Source organism: Microcebus murinus, chromosome 17, assembly GCF_040939455.1.
Source record: "Microcebus murinus isolate Inina chromosome 17, M.murinus_Inina_mat1.0, whole genome shotgun sequence".
Taxonomy (NCBI): Eukaryota; Metazoa; Chordata; class Mammalia; order Primates; family Cheirogaleidae; genus Microcebus; species Microcebus murinus.
In genome coordinates, this window is record NC_134120.1 from 15,499,412 (window position 1) to 15,522,593 (window position 23,182).

A 23,182-nucleotide genomic window follows, 5' to 3' on the forward strand; every position below is an offset into this window, starting at 1 on the left:
ATACGCCGCCTCATTCTCCCCTCACTAAAGCATGACTCTCACTCTACGGGGAGAAGACTACAGGTGAGAAAGTGTACTGGGCAAGGTCACACGGCTGGCGGGCAGTAGGATGTGACCCTCTGCTGCGAAGCTGCTCTACTCCGGGCAGCCCCTAAGAGTCTGCTCACGAACCCTTTCATAATTAAAGACTCCACTAAGCAAAAAACTGATCAAATTAAGAGCAAGATTATGGCAAAAATAAAATTTGCTTTGATTAACCAAGGACTTATACTGGCTATGAAGTTAAACTCAGTAACCAGTGCCTTGAGTTGACTTCATCTCAGAAATATTACTCTTTAAGTAAAAAGTGTATCCTATGAAAAAGGAACTATGGAAAAATTTAAAGATGACAGCTTTGTTTGTTGGTTTTTTAATAGTTTTCCTAGAACTTGTCAAAATCATCTTATAAATAAAATAGATAAAATATGTGCTTGCTGAATAAAAAATTGATGATAAGAGCATAAATAATAGGTAACATTTTTGGACAAGGACTTCACCTAGAAAGAATAGAAAGGTTTGGGTGAACTATGAGCTATGAGCTGTACTTCAAAGAGCATAAAAATTGGCATAGTTGTGTAATTTTTCATATCTTATTAAATTTTATTCAGTAGAACTACTACCTCCTCTAAATTACTAATAAAGTAGTGGATTAAAATGTCGGGATGACTTACTTCGGTTCTCCTATCTTGATGCCAGGATGCTGTGTGTAGGCATGGGAATGTGTACTTGGGGCAGACTTAAACGCCATTGGACAAATAGAACACTTGTAGAAGACTTCACAGTGGGAACCTTGAATGTGAGACTTCAGCGCAGCCACATCAGAGTATACAACATTGCAATGCACACATCTGTCAGAAGAATAAACACGCAGTCATTAGCACAAGACCACTACACATGCGCAACTGTGTAAACACTGGGTAAAATGAAAATACGGTCACAGCCCTTTCAGGGTTTCTAATGGCCTTTTGGAAGTGTATTTTGGTTTTTTTTCTATTTATAACAAATCAACTTATTTTTATATGTTTAAGAGGAAAGATTACGAAGAAGAAAAATAAAACTCAAATGGTCTCTTTTTTGAGCCTCTTTAAAACTCAAATGGTCTATTTTTTGAGCCTCTTTAAAAAAGTTTCTAAGAAAGGATGACTGGATTCCAGACTATGGTAAAACCGATGGGAGTGTGCAGGACATGTCAAGACTGGGGGACACAGCAAGACGCCCGTGACTTCTGACTCTGGAGAAGTCCATAGGCTGAATTCTGACACCAGTGCCCTGAGGTTCCTACCCATCCTCACCACTCAAATGGCGTTTCTCACACAAGAAGCTGCGATGTCTGAACCTGCATGCCAGGGACAGAAGGGCAGAGAGGAACCAACGAGTACTGGCTCCAAAGCCATGGCCCACTGTTTCCTGGTGCACGCTGACGTGGGTCAATGTATCTGGAGGTTATGGTGGCCCATGAGGTGGGGAAGGTCAACCACCTAGGTTTTCTGTCTGCTAGACGATCAATTTAAGTTCACTTGTATTTAAGAAATTACATGAATTATAAACTTATGAAAAATCAGCATCTCTAAAAAAAAAATGCCTCTTTAGATAACCTTACTTTTTGATTTCTAATAATTTCACAATTAGCTCATCTCTTACTCAAATCTAATCCTATAGAAACAACTTTAAAACTAAGATACATTTCTCTTGCATCTCATCTTTTTCACATGAGGACACTCACCAACAATTGCAATACCTCCATTTGATGACCCAATCTACTTAAAGTTCTTTCAGGTACTAGAGATACCCAAGCATACTAAATTACTCTGGGTTAACTGGCTGTGTTGTCCCAAACAGCTTAATGCCCTCTCTGTGTTAGATACTCATTTGTAAAATGAGAAGAGTTGGAATAGATCACTTTTAGCCCTTCCCAACTCTAGAAGCCTATGACTCCATTAAAAGGGGAAGACTACGTAAAACAGAAGTAGACGGGTCACTAATGAAACTGAAAATGAAGGCCCCACCACTCCATGAACCATAAAACAGAAGATTTTCCCATGAAGGGTAGAAAGGTGGTATGTTCATCAAAGGCCAAAAGACCAAGGAAGGACAAAAAGAAATAAAGAGAAAAGCACTAATTTGTTGAAGTCACTTAGAGTAAGAGGAAGGTTTACAGAAAGGAAAGAGGAAGTTAAAGTATAAACTAAAGATGGAATTTTTTTCGTGGCAGGAGGAAGTGGCTGAGACTCAGTCCAAAGCACCAAGGGAAAACCCTTCCTTAACGTGAGGCAGGAAAGCAATGCTTTTGGTAAGAACTTACAAAAAGAAAACGTTATAAAACATCTGCCTACAGAAGAAAGAAAAGGTTCGGGGGCAATAGACGCCAATGGGAAATGTAAGTGAAACAGGAAAGAGAAAGCAGAACTTGAAGGGCTCGTACAGGACCCTAACCATGCTATGAGAAAGCCAGCCTACTAAGAAATATTCAACATACCTGAAGTCCTTTTTGCTCCGGGCACCGATCAAGTTCCTTTATTTTTTGATTGTTTTTTAAGAAGTGTAAATTTACAGTATGGAATCCTATAATGACTCCCCTTTCGAGATGCACATCCAATGTGTCAGGTGGCAGGAAAATTCAGAAAAATATTTGACTTTTACCAAGTTAACCAGGAGCTAGGGGTGCCCTGTCAATATTTGGGAGATGTTATAGGAGCAAGAACAAGGCACAGTGACTGCATCGAGGGGAGACAGAGGAAGGCATCGGAGCCATGCTGCCATGTTGGAGCCTTCTCTGGCTAAAGACAAAACAAACTGAAAATGATCAGCTATGGAGCCAAAAGGAAGAGAAAAACACCACAAGGGCAAGAGGCTGCCAAGCCCCAGTCAAACATGAAAATGGACCGTTATTTCCAACAGCAAGAAAAAAAATTAAGGTTAAAATTTTTTTCTCTCTTCTAAAAAAGCGGTAAGCATGAACTAAACCTCATGACAGTTGTATTTTTGTTTTGTTTTCATTTTTTTTTTTTTTTTTTTTACAGTTCCTATAGTCTCAAGTCCAAGGGATGGTGGGGAGGGGGGGGAGGACCTATACTTAAAAACTTTTGGTAAAAATTTGAAATCTCCAATTCGAAACACCAAATTTAAGCAACTGTGAATGGAGCAAAAGAACAGAAACGCAAGGATAGTCTTTTCCAAGTGAGTTGACTACTTTCAGCCTACACGTGGAGCTTCTGTTTTAATTCAGGAAAGATACCAGGAATGGCTAAAATTGCAGAAGCATTACTTCCTTTCCTTTATTCATTCCAACCTAAGTTTACTTTCATTATGTTAGAAAAATAAACTAAACATTGAGAAACGTTTGGCATCATTTCTCACAAGAATAGCACTTGGAAAATGTTACAGAGCTGCTTTCTATTATTAAACACAGAATCCACTAATAGCTCAAAACGTGATGAGAGCCAAAGTATTACTCTGCATGGACTTTGTGGATCTAGGGCACCTTTCATTATCCTGTTTTACTCTATAACATCCCAGTGGAGCCGGAGGCAGGCAATGCACCAGTTTTATAGACAGAGACATCACGGCACAGAGAGCTTACACAAACTACCACATAATTAGTCCCTGCCAGACCTGGTACAAAAAACTCTGGTTTCTTGATTTCCAAGCCAAAGGTTTTCTACCAGGCTATATCCTAACCCATAAAATATTTGTGTGTTACAGGTTTGAAAGCATGAGATAAAAACGTGAAGTCTCGGGCGACTTCCGGGGCCCCTGCTCTTGGGGCCCCAGAACCTCGTCCACGAGTGTATAATAAAGCCACGTGGTTTGGCCCCCCCAAAAAAAAAAAAAAACAAAACAAAAAAAAAACGTGAAGTCTCATAGCTTAGTGTTAGAAAAATGGGCACAGCCACCCGGGAATCAAAGATACCATAACCTAAACTTAAATAAAACCATCAAATCATGCCAATTGAACTTCATTTTTATAAAACATCTTAACTGTATTACAACTAAAAAAAAAAAAAAATCACCGTGTATTAACAATCTAACATTAGAGTTACCAGGTAACCAAACATTTAATGTTAAGATAAACGTAAAATACAGTAATACCTCTATTAACAAAGACTCTGTGCATTGGTAACAGGCTTTCTTGGGGCATCTTCATCAGGTCAAAATATAAACAGCACAGGAATGCATTTCAGAAAGTCATAAAATGGAGAATAAAGTTCAAATATATCACTGCTCAATGCTAGCTAATCTATCATGAGATTTGCTAGATGTAAAATACACATCTGGGAATCTTAGCGGGCAGTGAAAGAGGCCATAGTTAAGATGTGCGGAGAAGACAAGATGTGCAGAGGAGACCTGGACTCAGGTAAAGGAGGAAGAAGAGGAGAAGGAGGAGATGGAAGATGAAGAGGAGGAAGAGAAGGTTATTTGGAGTGGAAGGCTCTTCCAGAGAGAGTAGTGTTAGAAAAGAGTATACACCCGATCCTTCAATGTGGCAAAAATAAAACTAATAGACCATCGCACCTTTTCTGTTTTCAGTAGAGGAGGGAAAGTCTAAAGAGGTACAGAAATGCATGGTGTTCTTACAGGGGTTAAAATGCAAAGAGTGGCCAGGCATGGTGGTTCATGCCTGTAATCTCAGCACTTTGAGAAGCCAAGGCGGGAGGATCACTTGAGACCAGGAGTTCAAGATGAGCCTGGGCAACATAGCGAGACCCCCATCTCTACAAAAAACTTTTATTAAAAAAAATGCAGAGTATGACAACAAAAGTGCGCTAGAAAGGGTGCAGAAAGAAAAAGCTGACAGTCACTCAAAGCCAAACTTCCACACACACGCAAGATTTTGCCTAAAGGTTCCATTTACCCTCGGCTTTGTGCAAACCAGCAGGGCCAATATTACATTAAAATGACTCCAATGGATCAACTCTGATAAGATAAGCTGGGTTCTCAGAGGATCTGTTAATCGAGGTATCACCGTATGACCCTGAAAACTATGTGCGCAGACCACTCGAAATGCTGTGTGGTTATAAGTGAACAATATACTGACCGAAAACCAACTCTCCGAGTGTAGTGCAGACAGTTCTTGGTGACGTGGGTCTGGAAGTGCACCGACCTGCAGATGGCCCCACACTCAGGGCAGGTGTAGGGAGATTTGTGCTGATGGATTCTCTGGTGTGATGCATAACTGCACTGGTTAGGAAGCAGCATCTGGCAGATAGTGCAAGTCTTCTAAATAAACCAAAGGGGGAAACAGGGTTGGTCCTACAAAGTATTTTCTAATTTGCAAAGAACCTTGGTTAAACCTCAAAATAATTATACATCCCTCATTTTGAATGCTACTATAATTGACTCTAAGCCCAAGGGAAAAAGCAAACTTGAAAATTACACGTCCACTGTAAAGTTCTTTATCCTGTAAAATAAAAAGAAGATGTACTATGTAGGCAGGCTCATCCCAAAGACTGAGCTAAAAATGTCAGCTCTAGGTAGAGTTCCAATTTCGTTACTTTCGCAGTTTGTTTAATGCAAAGGAGAAGTATTAGAACATGTACTCTTGCAAATTATGTTTAGCAAATCAACTTTAATGTATATTTACAGGTTTGTAGGAATACATATCTTGATAGTCATAGTTGTCACAATTTACAAAAAATTTTGTTCAAAATAATAAAAGTTAATTAGAGGCTAATCCAGTTTCATTTTTCTCCCCCATGTCACTTCGGTTACTTGAAATCTGAAATATGGGAATGCAAAAGAATGGCTACAGCAATTAGTTCTTTTTGCACTTAAATTGAGCTCTAAATGGATGAGCTGGCCATAATATAATTTGTTAAAATCAATGAACTCAAGCTCAAATACATAAATTTACACATTAAATTGAAATTGTATAGAGCTTAAGATGTGATTATGCATAAAATAAAATTAAGACTGAAATCCTCTTTGGAAAAGGCTCTAAATCATTAACTATCCAGGAAAAACGCAAACAGTATTTTTTATCCCCTTAGATGTAAGCACTAAACATAGTATATTTTTAAAACACAAAACCAAAAAGATATAAAGTAAATATGAACTGAGGTCTTATTACTTCCACCCCCCAAAAAACCTAATGTAGCATGACATAAACTGTGTTTGAATACTTTACAGACATTTGTGCAAAAACAAATTAGCTACCATCTTCTAAAACATACAATTTGTATTAAAGCCAAAGAAATTCTCAGAACATAGATACTTGCTAAGATGTAAAACATTCTTTTATACTGACGATAGTTTTGAAATTTTAAAACAACTTTTTATTCTTCTAGCTTTTGAATCAATCCCAAAAATTAAGGTTTAAACCACCCAGTGACTTAGACTAAGAAAAATTAGGAACTCGCTTGAAAATTCTTTCTTGGTTTTCTCCTAAAAGGACTAAAATACAAATTTTATCCCACAAAATGTTTATTATAGTCACAAAATAAGAACATTACAGACAGCTTTGATGAGGTTAGCATCATTAAAAAATAGCATTCCTCTTCTACTAACATATATTTCAAAGGTTAAAACATGCTACAACAAGGAAAATCAATCAAGAGATTCATTAATTAGAAGATCCTATTAACATCTACGTTATCACAGGTAATCACTTGTTTCTTTGAACGAAATTCTTCTATCTACCTTCACACAGTCCCAGGCAGTGAATTATAGTGTCTGAATTTCCACAGGTATCTTAAAATATCTTGTACGCGTATCTGGGACTAAAATTAACATTTTCTATACTAAAAGTCACAAAACATTTTTTTACATATATACATAATATATATAGTAGATATATCTATAAGTATGCAGTGTGTGTGTGTATTTGTGTATATAAATAAAAATATATGAATTGGCCCCTTCCACCATGAGCCAAGCATCTCATTTAACCACTTAGGTATGAGCGCCGAGTATAGTTGACAGCCACAGATGAATGCACACAGCGACTGTAGCCGACAGCCGTGATGTGACTTTTCTAATTTTTCATTTATCAAAATAAAATTGTGAACATTTAAAAATAACATAATGAAAACATAGATGTATAAGTTACCTATTCTGATTTACACTGTAAGTAAAGCTGCCTGTAAAGTAAAACGAGCTTTCAGTGCTTTCAAGCTTTCCTCATCACACAAGAGCAAAACGGATCCGTCATCAATGCACGGCACAAACTACCGTGGGGACTGTGAGTACCGGCTGTGGGCAAGGTGACATGGCCAGTGAGCGCCGTACCGAAGTGGATAATCTAAGATGTAGATAACGTCTCCAATTTTACTGATACAGAAATGAGGCTCAGCAAAGCTAAGAAAGCTGCACGAGGCCCTGCAGATATGAAGTAGAAGAACCAGGATCTGAAGCAGGCTCTCTGATGGAGGAACGCCAGGAGTGGGGTGGAAGTCACAAGGAAGGAGCACACGAAAATACACGGAGGAAAACCATGAGCAAAAGATATGAGCTCCCCTCCGTCTCCTAAGCGTCTGTCTTCTATCTAAGGCAATGTGATTATGCTACTTTTATACTAGTTACAAATAAAAACAAAGTCTAAAAAGGAGATAAAAGGGATCCCTAAAAGCTGGGGAAAAAAATGTTTACCTTATCTTTCATCAAGATACAGTACAAATGGCTATTCTTCACGACACACGTAGAATGCGCACTGACTTAAATCATTGGGATTTATCATAACCCCCCTGTAGGCATTTGCACTCATCCATTTCCATAGGCTGAGGCTCCTCCCCCACTTTAGATACAGAAGTACAAGCAGAAAGAGTGTCAATAAAGACTGTACTTAGCCTCAAATCAAAATGCTTTCATATTTTGCAATTGCTGAAACGGGACAAGTCGGTCACTGGGGAACCAAGTTGGATACTTGGAGACCTTTAGTTTATACAGATGCAAATATATTCATGCACCTACACTGTATCTAATCCCACGTTTCTATCTTTGTTGACCTGCCTCCCTCCACACCTTGTCTCCCTTCCATTTTGAGAAAAAGCACACTATTTTGGTTGGAGACATTCTCCTCCTGATGCTTGCACAGTATCAGTAGCTTTAAACTCATATGGTATCGTTTACTGAACTGTACTCCCTCAAGTTTCGCTCACTGTACCTGTTATAGAAAACATGTCACCCCTGCTTACCGAGACAGTGGTGATGCATTTTCACAGCATAAGAGTATACTAACACTAGCTTTTCTGGAATGCTTGGAATTCATGACAATGATGCACATTCTCTGGGTTAGAGGGACGCATGTGAGCACAGGGGCAGATAAGGATTTCCTTGGGGTCTAAAACTGAGGTCCCCAACCCCCAAGCCACTGACTGGTACCAGCCTGTTAGGAACAAGGCCGCAAAGCAGGAGGTAAGCGCTGGTGAGGGAAGCTTCATCTGTACGTGCAGCGGTTCCCGGTCACTCCCATCACAACATAAGCTCCGCCTCCTGTCAGATCAGCAGGGACTCGAGGATCTCACAGGAGTGCAAACCCTACTGAAACTGTACAAGCGAGGGATCTAGGCTGCACTCTCTTTATGAGAATCTAATGCCTGATGACCTGAGGTGGGGCCGAGGCGGGGATGCTAGCGCTGGGGAGTGGCTGCAAATACAGATTATCATTAGCAGAGAGGTTTGACTGTACAATAAACATAATGTGCTTGAATCATCCCAAAACCATCCCCCACCCACTCCACACCCCTCCATGGAAAAATGTCTTCCATAAAACCGGTCCCTGATGCCAAAAAGGTTGGGGACTGCTGGTCTAAAAGAATCTGATGTCCCTTCCATTTTTTGTTTAAATGAAATAAAACATACATTAAAATCCTAACTCTGCTATATAAGTTGAGGCTACTTACTAGAGGATAAAGCAGCTAACTGTGACAGTTCTTGCCTTTCGAATAGAAGCAAGCACAATAAAACGCACTGAAATGGTTGTGTGTGTCTCCTGACATTTCACTTATGACATCCGAAAAGGGAGAAATGTTTTTCCACATTTAGATAATGAACAGCTAATTTCTACTCTGGGGCAGCCTCATTTGCTCAGAGAACCGTCACTTCTTAAAGTAGATTATAACTTTTCAATAGTCAGGTAACACTGGAAAGCTACAGGAAGACAGAGATGAAAAGTAATCACATTCCACGCTTTGCAATTACAGCCAGCCCTCCATATCCACGGGTTCCAAGCATCCAACCAACCACAGATAAAAACATTTGGGAAAAAGATAAATAAAAATACAAATACAAAAGTATAACAACAATTTACATAGCATTTACATTGTATTACGTGTTGTAAATAATCTAGAGACGATTTCAAGTATACAGGATGATGTGTGTAGGTTATATGCAGATACTACCTCATTTTTATAGCAGTGACTCGTGCATCCTTGGAGGGTTCTGGAACCAATCCACCCAGCACATAAGGTACTGAGGTACACCTGTACTTTTCTGCCCAATCCTGGCACTAGAATCAACAGCTGACATGCAAAAATACAGGCTACAAGGAAAGGGAACAGGGCACATATTATGGCCCTGGTAAGGAATCAGAGAATGTCAGGACTCAACATCCTCTTTCTACAGATGAGGAATTATCCGAGTAATAAGGAAAATAATTCTACATGTTTCAGTTCACATTTTAGAGAAAAAGAACAGCCTGGGAAAGGTATAAGGGAAAGACTGAGAAAGGCTTGAGAAACGTAAATATAGCCATGTATTTGTGCTTAAATTCAAATAGACCAAAGGCCTGTAGCAACATGAAACACTGAAGCTAAAGGCAGAAACACTTCCAGCTTAACAGCCAGCCTGGATGCTAAGTAAATTACTGTCACCTCATTAACAGTAGTTTTATAATTCTGTCTAAAGTATAATTACAAAAAGACAATAATAATAAAGGATACCAGTGGCTTTCACTTTTGCCCAATGTCAAACTGAGGACACAAAGATAGCATTTCATTTCATTTCAGGTCTCACTTATGTGGAAATAACACAAAGCAAGCGTCATAGAAAAAAATGGCCCTACGTACCTTTTGTTCCCAAAGCTAGTTGGCTGTGGTGGTTTTGTCCTCAAATCATGCTGCTACACTCAAAATCCCTCATAAGAGCTGACAGCTAAAGGAGCAAATTTACAGAAAGCTGTATGGTCCACACATAACCTATTTAGGAGATTATCACTGCAGAAAATAGGTAAATGAAGGGTTGGTGACACTAAAATACAAGCTGGGACATAACCAGTATGACCAAAATTCAAATTAAAGCACTTAGAGCAAGACTAAAAACCAAAGGTCTTGAGTCTTCACCTACCATGTTTCCCCGAAAATAAGACCTACCCATAAAATAAGCCCTAGCAGGATTCTAAGCATTTGCACAATAGAAGCCCTACCCCGAAAATAAGCCCTAGTGATGGGCGTGGGTACGCAGCGCATCTGCACAACCCATGCATTTCGTCGCGGAGCGGTAAAGAAGATGAGCAGCTCTTCTCATCTGCCCCATGAGAGCTCTAGTGCTCGAGCAGCCCTTCTCATCTGCCCCATGAGAGCTCTATTGCTCGACAGGAGAGATTGGGGCCAACGGTTCTAAAGGAAATAGAGTCGCAAGAAATTCAGGATGGAATTTGGGGTTTGGAGAGCTATGATGATGTTCCAGAAGACGACGACTTAACTATATTTGAATAAATGTAGATTGCTGTACCATACTTAAAAATAATATCACATCCCCTGAAAATAAGCCCTAGGGTGTCTTCTTGAGGAAAAATAACTACAAGACCCTGTGTTACTTTCAGGGAAACACGGTAGTAACGATGTGTTGGGAGACTGCTGGGGTAAGGGGAGAAAACGGAGCCGGCGCCACGGTTTCCAGGGGAAGCTGCTTGAGCAGAGCGGATCTAGAAAGAAGTGGTAGGGCCTGCTCAAAGCAGCTTAATGTACTTGGTATGTTGTGTTAATGATGCCCAGAAAGTTCCTAGAACTAAAATGAATCAGCGATCCCTAAAAATAAGGACCACTGCAAAAACACGTCGACTATCTGCATAACCCCAAGAGTCTGTTCTTACAGGATTCCCAAGGTCCTTCCAGCCATAAGATTCCAGGCTTCTGCAACTTAAGGAATCAGCAGGATAAACCAGGAAGAATAATGAACTAGCAGTAAAGAAACCGTGCATGAGTTCCTGCTCTGCCACTTACTGGGCATCTGTTTTTTCCATTGCAAAATAAAAAGGCTGACCAAGGGACTATAACGTCCTGTGAGAGTCTATGCCTAATGCAGATGCCACACGAGGAAAACGGATTTTAACGATTAAGAGGTTACAGTACGCATTTCCAGTCTGTACTTGGCTAAATTTAGTCATGGTTTTACTAAGAGATGAAGCAATGACATCCCAATACATTTAAATATCAATTATTTAAACTGCAGTCACCAGCTCTTAAATACTTCATGGAAGAGAGAGGAGGCAAGCTTCTAGAACTGACCTCTCCCCCACTCCTTTTCTCAACCTGCCCTAAAGCAGGGATGATGATCAGATAGGTCAAAATAAAAACCCCCAACTGGGGCAGATTCACTGGTGTTAAAAAGTCAACTGCCCAGAGCTCTATTTTTATTGCACTGCTTGGTTCCACACCAGGATCCTAGGCCCTCTGGCTCTCCCCCTGACCTCTTCCTCCAACCTCCTCCTCCTCCTCCCATTCTGTCTGTGGGGAAATCACACACACAGCCTGGGCAGCCTAACCTCAGCCCAACATGCCTTAGGTCCCTAGACCTAATCTCGCACCTGCATGTGATAAAATTCCAAGACTGGGGCTCAGGCTGGGGGAATGTAGGGCAAAGAGTGCCCTGAGCTACATTCCAACCCAGGCCTTGCCGGAGACCTGCACTAGGCCTGCTGAGCACAGGGCCAGTTCCCGATGACACGGCATCTGGATGTTCTCTGGGAATTATCACTTGTGTATAGAGCAGCCACAGAACACGTGGAGGAGGAGCAGCACTGGCAAAGCAGAACTCACCAAATGCCACCCAAGCCTTCCTCTATCCCGAGGCATGGTGGCAAAGTCTCTGACGGCTAAGGCGTGTGGGAGCCAGCGGAAGGGGCGGTGGGGGGCACGGCCCCAGCTGGTGCTCAGGGAAGAGACCCCTCACTGGGTGCAGAGAAGCACCCTGCAGAAACGTAGAAATGGTCTGTTCAAGACAGAAACGAGGCAAAACACAAAATGACATTGAATGGGGAAAAAAATATGTAAAATGGAACATAAAAAGAAGGGAGATAGTGTCTGGACCAAGCCAAGAAAAGGTGGTTCTTGAGAGAATGGCTGAGGCCTTAAGAGACTCAGCCCTCCAGATGTGAAAGCTTAAAGGAGCGATTCTCTTGAAGATGGGGCTAAGGAAAGGAAATTTACCCTGGGGGCGTCGGGGGGAGGATGTCAGAGATTCAGAAAAGACAGAAATTCCAAAAAGCTAAATGAATGCCTTCCTCCCAGGGAACCTAATTCCAAAAAGCAAGTGAGAATTGCTGTCTGAATGTCTCCAGCAGAGCACAAATAACGTGATTATGGAATCTCTCCTTGAAGACAGGACAGTTATATTAGGACCTTTAACAACAACAACAACAAAAATGGAGTGAAACTTCCACTTCCAGGAAAATGGAATAAAAGTACCTTTCCCTATTCTTTCCACTAAGTGCCACTAGAAACCCTGGGCATTATATGTAAACCGAACATAAAAGGACTCTGCAAGGTGGAACAAAGAAGGCAGTCTGGGTGGGGGCCTTGGGACCCCAGGGATGACAGGGAGGTGAGCTCCTGGTTTCTTTTTGCCTCATATTCCAGATCTGGAGCTGAAGAAGCCTGGTGATCTAGAAACACCAACAGGTAGAGAGAAAAGTCCCCAACAAAAGCCTGCTCTCTATAGCCAAAGGATGAGAAAATAGGCAGTCCAGGAAAATGGAAAACTTTTAGACAATTACTGCTCCACTCCAGACAAACCCCACAGGAAACACTGTGGCCCCATCCCAATCCCATGCCAAGTCTAGATGGAACCCAGACTTTTACCCTCTTGAGACTGTAATGAATTGTCCCAACACGCCTGGCCCAGACAGCCTCAGAGAAGGCCAGTAGGGAAGAGGTACTTTCATCCCTGCCAAGGGGTAATGAGCCCCTCCCTTAGCCCAGCAGGCATTTTTTTTTAATCCCAAAAAACGAAATCTCCAGGCCCAGGTGGTTTCACTGGAGGATTCTACCAAACATTCCACCAAAGAATTCTACCAAACAAAGAAAATCCAATTACACACACTCTCTTCCAGAAAAACTGAAGAGGAAGGAACACTTCTCTATTCATTATATTAAATATAAAGCTAGTATCAGCCTACCCCAGACAAGGACAGAACAAAAAGAAGAAACCTACATTAGTACAGATGCAAAATTCCTTAACAGCATATTGGCAAATACAATTCACAATGTATAAAAAGTCTGATTGAAGTGGGATTCATTCCAGGAATGCAAGAAGAAATGAACCTCGACCTAAGGCCCATACCTTATACAAAAATGAATTCAAGGACAGGCACTGTGGCTCACATCTGTAACCTTAGCACTCTGGGAGGCTGAGGTGGGAGGATTGCTCAAGGTCAGGAGTTCAAAACCAGCCTGAGCAAGAGAGAGACCCCGTCTCTACTAAAAATAGAAACAAATTAATTGGACAACTAAAAATATATAGAAATAATTAGCTGGGCATGGTGGTGCATGCCTGTAGTCCCAGCTACTGTGGAGGCTAAGGCAGAGGATTGCTTGAGTCCAGGAGCTTGAGGTTGCTGTGAGCTAGGCTGACGCCACAGCACTCTAGCCCAGGCAACACAGTGAGACTCTGTCTCAAAAAAAAAAAAAAGAACTCAAAATGGATCACAGACTTAAATGTAAAACACAGAACTATTATATAAAACTTCCAGGGAAGAAAAGACAAGAAAATCTTCAGGGATATCTTAAAAATCAATGTAATCTACTCTTAAAAAGAACACTCTGAAATCAATAAATGAGTTCAATATTCCCAGGATATAATATACATATACGAAAATTGTATTTCCATACAGAAACAGTGAGTATGTTCACCAAAAAATATAATACCATTTACAATTTCCTAAAAATAGAAACCTAACAAAACACATATAGGACTTGTATGATGAAAACTACAAAATGATTAAAAGAAATCAAAGAAGTTCTAAATAAATGGAGAGAGAGTCTGTGTTCATGGAGTGAAAGACTCAACCATAGTAAAGATGCTGATTCTACTCCAAATGGATACAAAAATTTAACACAATTCCTACCCAAAATCCTAGCAAGATTTTTTTGTAAATATAGACAAGATTATTCTAAAATTTATATGTAAAGGCAAAAGAACAAGAATAGCTAAAACAATTTTAGGAAGGCAGAATAAAGGTGGAGGAATCAGTCTACCTGATTTGAAGGCATCACATAAACACCGTAGTTAAGACAATGTGATATGGGGAGAGGGACACACACAGATCAATAGAGTAGAAGAACCCAGAAATAGCCCCACACAAGTACGCCCGACTGATACCTGACAACGGCGCAAAAGCAATTCACTGGAGGAAAAACGGCCTCTTCGACAAACGGTGTTGGAGGAAGGAGACAAACACGGGGCAGAAGAAGAAATGAACCTCAACCGAAGGCCCACACCTTACCAGGGGTCCTCAAACTTTTTAAACAGGGGGCCAGTTCACTGTCCCTCAGACCGTTGGAGAGTGCGCACTGTGGGCCCGGGACGAGTTGGCTGCTAAGCAGGACAGGCAGCGGTGGCAAAAACATCCGCGGGAACACCCGGTGGGCCGGATAAATGTCCTAGGCGGGCGGCATGTGGTCCTCGGGCCGTAGTTTGAGGACGCCTGCCTTAGACAGAAATAAACTCAAAATGAATCACTGACTTCAATGTAAAACACAGAACTAGAAAACTTCCAGGGAATAAAAGGAAAGAAAATCTTCAGGATCTAAGATCGGGCAAACAGTAACACCAAAAGCAGAAAAAGGGAAAACTGATACACTGGACTTCATCAAAATTAAAAACTTTTGCTCTGCCAAAAACCTGTAAAAAGGATGCAAAGATAAGCTACAGACTGGGAGGAAAGACCTAAAACCACACAGCCAACAAACCGCTAGTGTCTAGACTCTCTCAAGAACTTGTAAAACTAATTAGTAAAACAAACCGAAAAAGACCTAATTAGAAAATAGGCAAAGATAGGAAGAAGCATTTCAACAAAAGAGAGATACAGCTGGCAAATAAACCCATGATGAGATGTTCAACATCATTAGCCATTAGAGAAACACAAATTAAAACCGCAATGAAATAATGAAACAGCACCACCCACACACCTACCAGAATGGCTAAAGTCAAAACTGGCACCACCACCAAATGCGGGCGAGGATGCTGAGACGAGGCTCGATGCTCCTACACTACTCACGGGATTAGGGAACGGAACCACCACCCTAGAAAACAGTTTAAGCATCTAAACACATGTAACTACCACATAACTCAGCAATTACATTCCTGGGCATTTATTTCAGAAAAACAAAAACTTACATTCACACAAAAACCTACACACCATGTGTTCATGACAGTTTTATTCATAACAGCCCCACACGGGAAACGATGCAGATGTCCTTCGATGAGTGCTTGGTGAAACAAACTATGGTACAACCATATAATGGAATACTACTCAGCAATAAAAAGGAATAAACTACTGATGCTATTGATTGGGTACCCAGGCAATTATGTTGATGAAAAAAGCCAATCCACAAGAGTTATAATACTACATGGTTCCATGTATATAATGCTCTTGAAATAACAAAATTATAGCAACAGAAAGCAGGTTAATGGTTGCCGGGGCTTATGTAGGGCACCGGGGTGGCCATAAAAGGGCAACACAAGAGACCCTTATAGTGCTAAAGAGTTCAGTGTCCTGACTGCACCACTGCCGACATCCTGCTTGAGACACGGTTCCACAGTTGTGTGAGATGGTCCCTTTGAGGGGAACTGGAGGAAGGTACACAGGTTCTGTACTATTTCTTACAAGAATGTGCGATCATCTCAAAATAAGCAGGGCAGGAGGTCCCTCTCCCAGTAAGGAAGTGCCTTGCTCCAGGCCCAGCAAACCTGGAGGCAGAAAGGTGGAGAGTGAAGGGTGAGGACCTGCCGGTCTAGCGAGGGCCCTGGAGGCCGCACCCTTTCAGCCTGCAGAACCCTGGACGGCAGCACGGGTCAGCTCAGGAGCCCGCCGCAGACGAGCCTCTAAGCACAGCCACCATGCAGGCGGAGGAAGCCCTGCCGGCCGGCAGACGCAGGGCTTGCGCCGCTCTGGGCCCCGACTCCAGAAAGGCCGGGCCAGGGAGCGAGGCCGGGACGGCGGCTACACACGCGGGGTGGTCCACGCTCTCGCTTCCCATGAGCTTCCAGCACGTGGAGGTCAGCGGGGAAACGGAAAGTGGAGGTTTAAGTGCTGGAACACGGAGGACAACAGAGGAAGGAAGGGACTCGGCAAAGTCTGTGGTACTTGCAGTGCCGCCGGGTCAACTTCTAAGTTTTGTGAGAAGACACAGTTGTAAGTGACATTCTCAGAAACAGTTCCTGTGGGTAGACTCCCCCCCCCCCAGTTTAAGTGAACCAATATGTACACTGGCCAACGGTCATGTGATGGTAAGCTGGAGAGATGAAATGAAGGGTTATTGTCTCCTCTCTGTCCCCGCCTCCCGCCACCGTGGCTACCTGATAGCACAGCAGGTGACAGCAATGGGTGAGAACCACCCTACCTGCCATGACACAACAGCCACGTGTGCCCGACTGACCTCCTGGAACTGGGGGGAAAGACTCGAGCGTGGGTGAAGCTGGATGCCGAGGCAGCAGCCACTCCTGCTAGGGTGGAAAGCAGATGCCCTGCGGGGGTCTGCGGGAGAGCTGTGGGGCTGGGCCCGAGGAGCGTGGGCAATGGCGGAGGTTCCTTGGACTGCAATTCCAAGGAGAGAGGGGAGCTGAGAAACAGCAGCAGGTGTACCGGGGGCTTATGTGGCCCTGTAGCACTTGGCCATGCAGTCGGCTGATGCTCACTAAGTAATATCAACACGCTTCTCTGGCGAGCCGGCGGATGACTTAGCTAGGCAGAACTGGAGAATGGAAAGAGAATAGGAGGCAAACGTTTTGCTTAGAGTGTATTTGGCCTTAGAGTTAAATGTACACTCACTGTGACTCATTCTTCGGACTCTGGGTGAAATAGGTGACCTGCACATTTTACTTGTCCCAGCAAAATATAAAAGTGATGCCAAAGCAACCACACCACACAAGAGATACTAATTTCCTTCTCCCATCGAAAGACCTTCACCCATGTGACCCTGGTTTGGCAGCTCAGACTAAAAGGTTAACAGAGAACAGAAACTCAAGAGAACACAGGGGAGTAGGAATATTCCTACCTCTCTGCCCATGTCCTTCCTCATTCCTAGAGGAGGGATCTGAAGAAGACAGACACATTTGAGGGCAGCTCAAAATGCCTGATATAGAGCACACAGCCAGTAGTAAGAACCGGCCTAAGCCAGGACATAGCCTACCGCCCCCCCCACGATCTACCCACAAACACAGGAACAGGACAAACGGAACTGGAGAAAGGGCTTTTTGGCCTTCTCTCCCTTTTACTGCATCCCTTTGGGATGAAAAGAAATATGACCATGTTGATGAAGTAGTGACAAGGCAAGAGGATATCCAGGCGGACAGAGCTCAAGCATTATCATGACGACAGGCTAAAGAGCTACAGCCACCACTGCCACCTTCAACTGCGCAGCCGCCTTCCTCTTCTCTGAGCATTCTACTGTCAGAGCCGATGAAACATTTAGCAACCAAGCCTGCAGGAATGTCCTAAAAACTCTTCATTGCTTCCATTTCCACTAAACTGAAAATTCAGAGGAAAAAAAAAAAAGTCAAGATATTCTTGATCTTTTGTTTATAACTCCCACAAAGAACGTAGTAACTGCCCTTCAGGAACCCTCCGCCATGACGGTACCGACCGCTGGCCCGCAGCAGAAACCTCCCAATTAACAAACACTGGAGGATAAAGAGAGGAAAACCAGATGAACACTGGATCTTCACCAAAGAAAAGTCTGAGAGGCAGAGCACATTAGCTCAAACTAGCACCCACTTTGAACCTCCCACGTTTGCTGGTTTGGACAATATATCATATAGACTAACTCGAATTTATTTCATTCAACATGCCCAGTTACTTCCAAGTAACAGTATCATATATGCGTTAAACACATTTATCTATTAGTCATTTGTTGCCTTGTGCAGTAACCATAGCTAAAAGGCCAAAATGTGTATCACCAACGTCAACCTGTACTTCACTACAAAACAGAAGCTGCAAGCGCACACACACACACACACAGTAACCTGCTTAAGTAGAGATGGGTTTGCCACTGTAGCTTAATACATTGCAGTGAAGAATATTACTAAATATATTTCTAGACCATCATCTTATACTTAAGTAGACACACCATTAAAGGGGGTACTGATTAAGTGCTTAACTATAAAAGAGATTTCAGTATTATAAACAACACTAAGTAATTTTTAAAATCTCAAAATTGTCACTAATAATTCAGGAACTTTGGTGATACAGCCTTACTTGAACACTGAATACAATGGGATGACACTATAATTAGCTGTGTCTCTGACTTCCGATATATAATCCAATGACTGAGCAGTTACCAAAATCTAAAGTACCATAGCTCGACTAGTACACACGGTTTGCATCCGGGCTAAAAGAATTGTCTTCCCCCCAAAACACCATTTTTTTTAAAGTAAGATTCATGTTTCAACATTGTTTCTATTCTATGAAAACGATCCTTTCTCTCTCGCATGCACGCCTGCCTGCGGGCACGCCCATGTGCACACACACACACACACACACACGCACACACACACGCACACACACACCCCATTTAACCAAGCTCCCACTCCCAAAATCAAAGGCATCTTAACAAGCACTCCTGTCTACAGACTCATCACTGAAACACCAAGATTTAAATGATACTCTACTTGTCCACTCGTATCTGCAGCGTGCTGGAAATGTGTAGCCAGTGACGTCTCATCCTGGAAGACTTCGTTACACTCCAAGCATTTTAGGCTGTGTCTACAGAGTTTGGAGGGGTCTTCATCCAGGGGCATGGCTGGGGTGACGGGAGTGCTGGAAGGAGCCGATATGACCGTCCCCGTTATGCCAGACTGAATTTTTGTTACAGTGTGTGTGCCGGCTCCCCCGGGGCTCTGCAGAGTGGAAGATGGAGCTGAAGTATTGCTTGATGGAGAAACTATCATTTGATCTGCTGGGACTGGCTTTAAAATTAAGTGGGAGCATTGCATCACCACCCCTTTTTCCTTATGCCCACGGGCATGGGAAAGGAGGCTGCATTTGTTGTAAAAAACGAGGTTCTTTGTACAATGGTTGCACGTTACTTCGATGCGCACACTACGTCTGTCGTAGTGCTGGGTCAGGCTCTTTTCAAGCGCAAAGGAGTCCCCGCACTCCAAGCACTTGTACCCACGCGTCGGTAACGTGATCCCTGCATTGGCGGGAGGACTGAGGTTTGGGATGTAAACTGGGACTGGATTGACACTGCTCAGCACCTTGTTGAAAGCTTCCACCACCGAACTCTGCAAGGACGACACCACCTGGACTCGAGACACCTTTTTGGGCGGTTGCGAGGCGGCTGCATTGATTATTGCCTGCTTTATTTGTTGCTGAGGTTTGGTTAGCACTTGGCGGAGTTCAGAGGTGGCCTGGGCACCCTGAGGCAGAAGGTTAAGGTTGGCAAGGTGCACAGTCTTTGGCACGAGTTTGGCATTGGCCAGGCTGGACGCCGGCACCACCACAGTCTGCTGCTGGATGGCGTTGGCGGCTTTAATGATGGCGCTGCTGGCACTCTGAACCGTGGCAGCAGATATGACCGTGGCTTTCACTGTCGTGTTGTTAGCGAGCTTCAAATTAATGACTTGGGATCCTGCCGTCTTGACAGCGGACACTGGGAGGAAAGCGGTAGCCACGGGCTTGATAGTGACCTGCTTCGGGGTCAGCTCCACGGGGGAGACCGCGCTGGCCACAACTGCCGACTGCAGAGGCGCCCTGGGGGGAGAGGAGAGGACGGCGGCGGTCGCTGTAGACGACAGCAGGGACGTCACAGAGGCCATGACGGACGGCGTCTGCTCGGAAGGCTTCTTCCCAGAGTCAAGGTCCGCTTCTGGCAATACCCTGGTCACTGTTCTCTTGATTTCCCCAGAAGACGTCTTGATGGTTTTTATGCGGACTTTGGGGATTGCTGGTGTGGATCCTGCAGGAGAGGACGGGGACCCCTTGCTGCTGTTCTCGCTTGAGATGCTCCTGGGACTGTCCGGTGGCTTTTGGGAGGGTTTCTTTGTCCCGTCGATGAGGTTCTGGGACTCGGGAGACTTGTCGGTGGCCTTCGGGCTCTCGTTCACTTCTTTTGGTAACGGAGAGGACTCCCCTGAATGGGCCACCGGCTCTTTGCAGGAGTCCGAAGCCGCCTTCCTAGCGCTGAGCGCCGCGATGGCAGCGATGCAGGATGAGAGCTTGGAAGACGACTTCGCCTTGGATGGCGCCACGCCGGCGAGCCCGCTGTCGTGCTTCTCTGAGCCCAGCTTCCCGTCAAGGACCCTGCTTTCAAGCACCTTTTCGGAGTTTTCCTTCAATTTATCCTCCGCTTTTCTGACTTTAAAGGGTTCATAGACACTCAGGTTTATAGAATTTGGTTCTGTTTCTCTCTTGACTTTGTTTTTCTCTGTGCTGCCCGCTGCAGAGCTTCCGGTCTTGCTGGAGTTCTCCCCTCCGGGCGGCTTCCCCTTGTCGTAGTCCTGCTGGGGAGCCGACCCGGGCAGCACGTTGGACCTGAAGCCCGGGCGCGCGTCCTCCTTGTCGGGGGGGTCGTCCACCTCGATCTTCTCGTCGTCGTCGAACTCTTCGGCACTGGAGATGGGGCTGAACTGGCTGAACGCGGCATCTTTCAGGGCCGCCTCGGAGGCGGGCGCGTCTCCCTTCGAGGGCTTCGCTCCCCCGTCTTTGCCGTAGCTGTCCAGGGAGGACGCCGTGAGGAACCCGTTGTGCAGGCCGTTGCCGGTGGGGTTGTGGCCGTCCTTCTCCCCGCCCTCGGAGGAGTCCATGTTGCGGACGTTCTTCACGATGACACTGACGCCCACGTCGGAGGAGGACGGCGTGTGCGAGTCGTCGTCGCCGTGGGCGTTCTGCTTCAGGTGGCTCTCGTGGTCGTCGTGCCCGGACTCGATAGCTGCCTTGGGGTCCACCATGTCTGGGATGTCAAACGCTGCCAAGAGGTCATCGAAGTCTGGGGTCTTCATGTCCCCCATGGTCATGAATGTGATCAGAGGTTCTGTTAAACGAACAGAAAACAACTCCATCAGCAACGAACGTTTCCCGGCCATGAGACAAGTCTCCCCGCGGGATTTACACTAGCGTAGTGATGACTACCAAGGAAGAGCAAGGTGGTGAACTGCGTTTTTATTGTAATTACAGAACTCTTGAGTCAAAGTGAACAAACACCCAGAGAGTATGCATGGAACCTAAATAATTTTAGCTTCAAAAGTAATCCCTCCAAACTGCTGTGCAGTGTCACCGGCGTGAGTCCTCACTAACAAGAATGAAACTGATAGAAACTGTTACAGCACAGAAAAGCAGGTTTTAGTGTGGCAACTATGAAATGTGTCATTTTCATAAAAAGCTACAACCAAACATATTTTGGAAAATGACAGTGTTTAACTGACAGTATTTGATTCTGCTGGCAAATTATCACTATCACAGTCACCATCGGATTGAGAATACACACTAAACGAAACATAATCACAAAACCAATTAGAGATTTCAGTATTCATCTGCAGAAAAAATGAGCATCCAAACCAACCACAGTATATCTACTGCTAGTAAGTCCACCTAGGATTTAAGAAAAAATAACAGCTGAGCATGGTGGCTCACACCTGTAATCCTAGCACTCTGGGAGGCTGAGGTGGGAGGATTGCATGAGCATAGGAGTTCCAGACCAGCCTGAGCAAGAGCGAGACCCCGTCTCTACTAAAAATAGAGAGAAATTAATTGGACGACTAAAATATATAGGAAAAAAAATAGCCAGGCATGGTGGCACATGCCTGTAGCCCTGGCTACTTGGGAGGCTGAGGCAGGAGGATTGCTTGAGCCCAGGAGTTTGAGGTTACAGTGAGCTGTGATGACACCTCTGCATTCCACCCTGGGTAACAGAGTGAGACTCAAAAAAAAAAAAAAAAGAAAACACTCTCAGATGGTAGGAGAATGGAGAGTTTTGGGAAAATGGACAGTCACAGCCCTTCCTAAAGATGAAGGACATATAAATACATGCAGTGCTTGGGGTCTTCAGAAGGAGCCCTTCACTCCACCTGCAGAGGACAGGTGATTGTGGGGATCAGACAAAACCTCCACTGCAAGGGGGTTGTTCTGCTCCCTGGACCCCCACAGCACTCACTGCATCTTAGGGTTCTCTTATTTCCTGGTATGTACCCCAGTGTGTGTGCGTGTGTACTCCTCCTCTCTTCTTATACTCAGACAAGAATATGCATACCTGTGAAAACCCACACAAACCACAAATCCATCAACAGCCGCTGAGACCCTCAGTGTGTCAACGCACTCTGGGGACACGTCCAAACACTCCTCAGAATTTGGTTGGGAAAAACTACTGCTGCTGATGAAATAAACACTTAAGGTTCGATGCGAGCTGAGGAATACATCGCCTTCCATTCGCACGTGTCCAAGTTAATACAGAACTGAAGAAGTCACGTGTACTTTTCCCTCGGTGGCCCACTTAGCCTGGAGAAAACACTCAACGGCCACTATTCTCTTAGACGGGTGTCTGAGAGACCACACAGGGAAAAACATATCCCGCCAGTATCAAACTACCGCCAACGTAAAAGGTACACAGGAAACAAAACCTTTCTAAAGTGATACTGATGTGAAACTATCTATGAGAAGGCAGACACAGTGGGAAAGTCTGAGATTATAGTTTTCTTTTTAAAATGAAATTGAACTTCAACTGCAAAATGTGGGCAACAAAATATCCATCTGTCAGACATATATCCACATAAGAAT

General features: G+C 43.9%; 1 protein-coding gene across 11 annotated transcripts in view; it reads right to left on the reverse strand.

Annotated features, from left to right (window-relative positions):
- The window catches only part of ZNF532 (zinc finger protein 532), a 112,626-nt gene that overhangs the window by 43,327 nt on the left and 46,117 nt on the right, over positions 1–23,182 (reverse strand). For 5 of the 11 annotated variants that reach the window (XM_075993825.1, XM_075993827.1, XM_075993824.1 and 2 more), the window contains exons 3-5: positions 19,081–21,443; positions 5,075–5,256; positions 711–887 (exon numbers count right to left, since the gene is read on the reverse strand). In XM_075993825.1, coding sequence (XP_075849940.1) covers positions 711–887; positions 5,075–5,256; positions 19,081–21,426 — 2,705 coding nt within the window. In that variant the 5' untranslated portion in view covers positions 21,427–21,443. The remainder of the gene's footprint in view (positions 1–710; positions 888–5,074; positions 5,257–19,080; positions 21,444–23,182) is intronic. The other 6 variants (XM_075993833.1, XM_075993831.1, XM_075993832.1 and 3 more) reach the window with 2 other exon arrangements.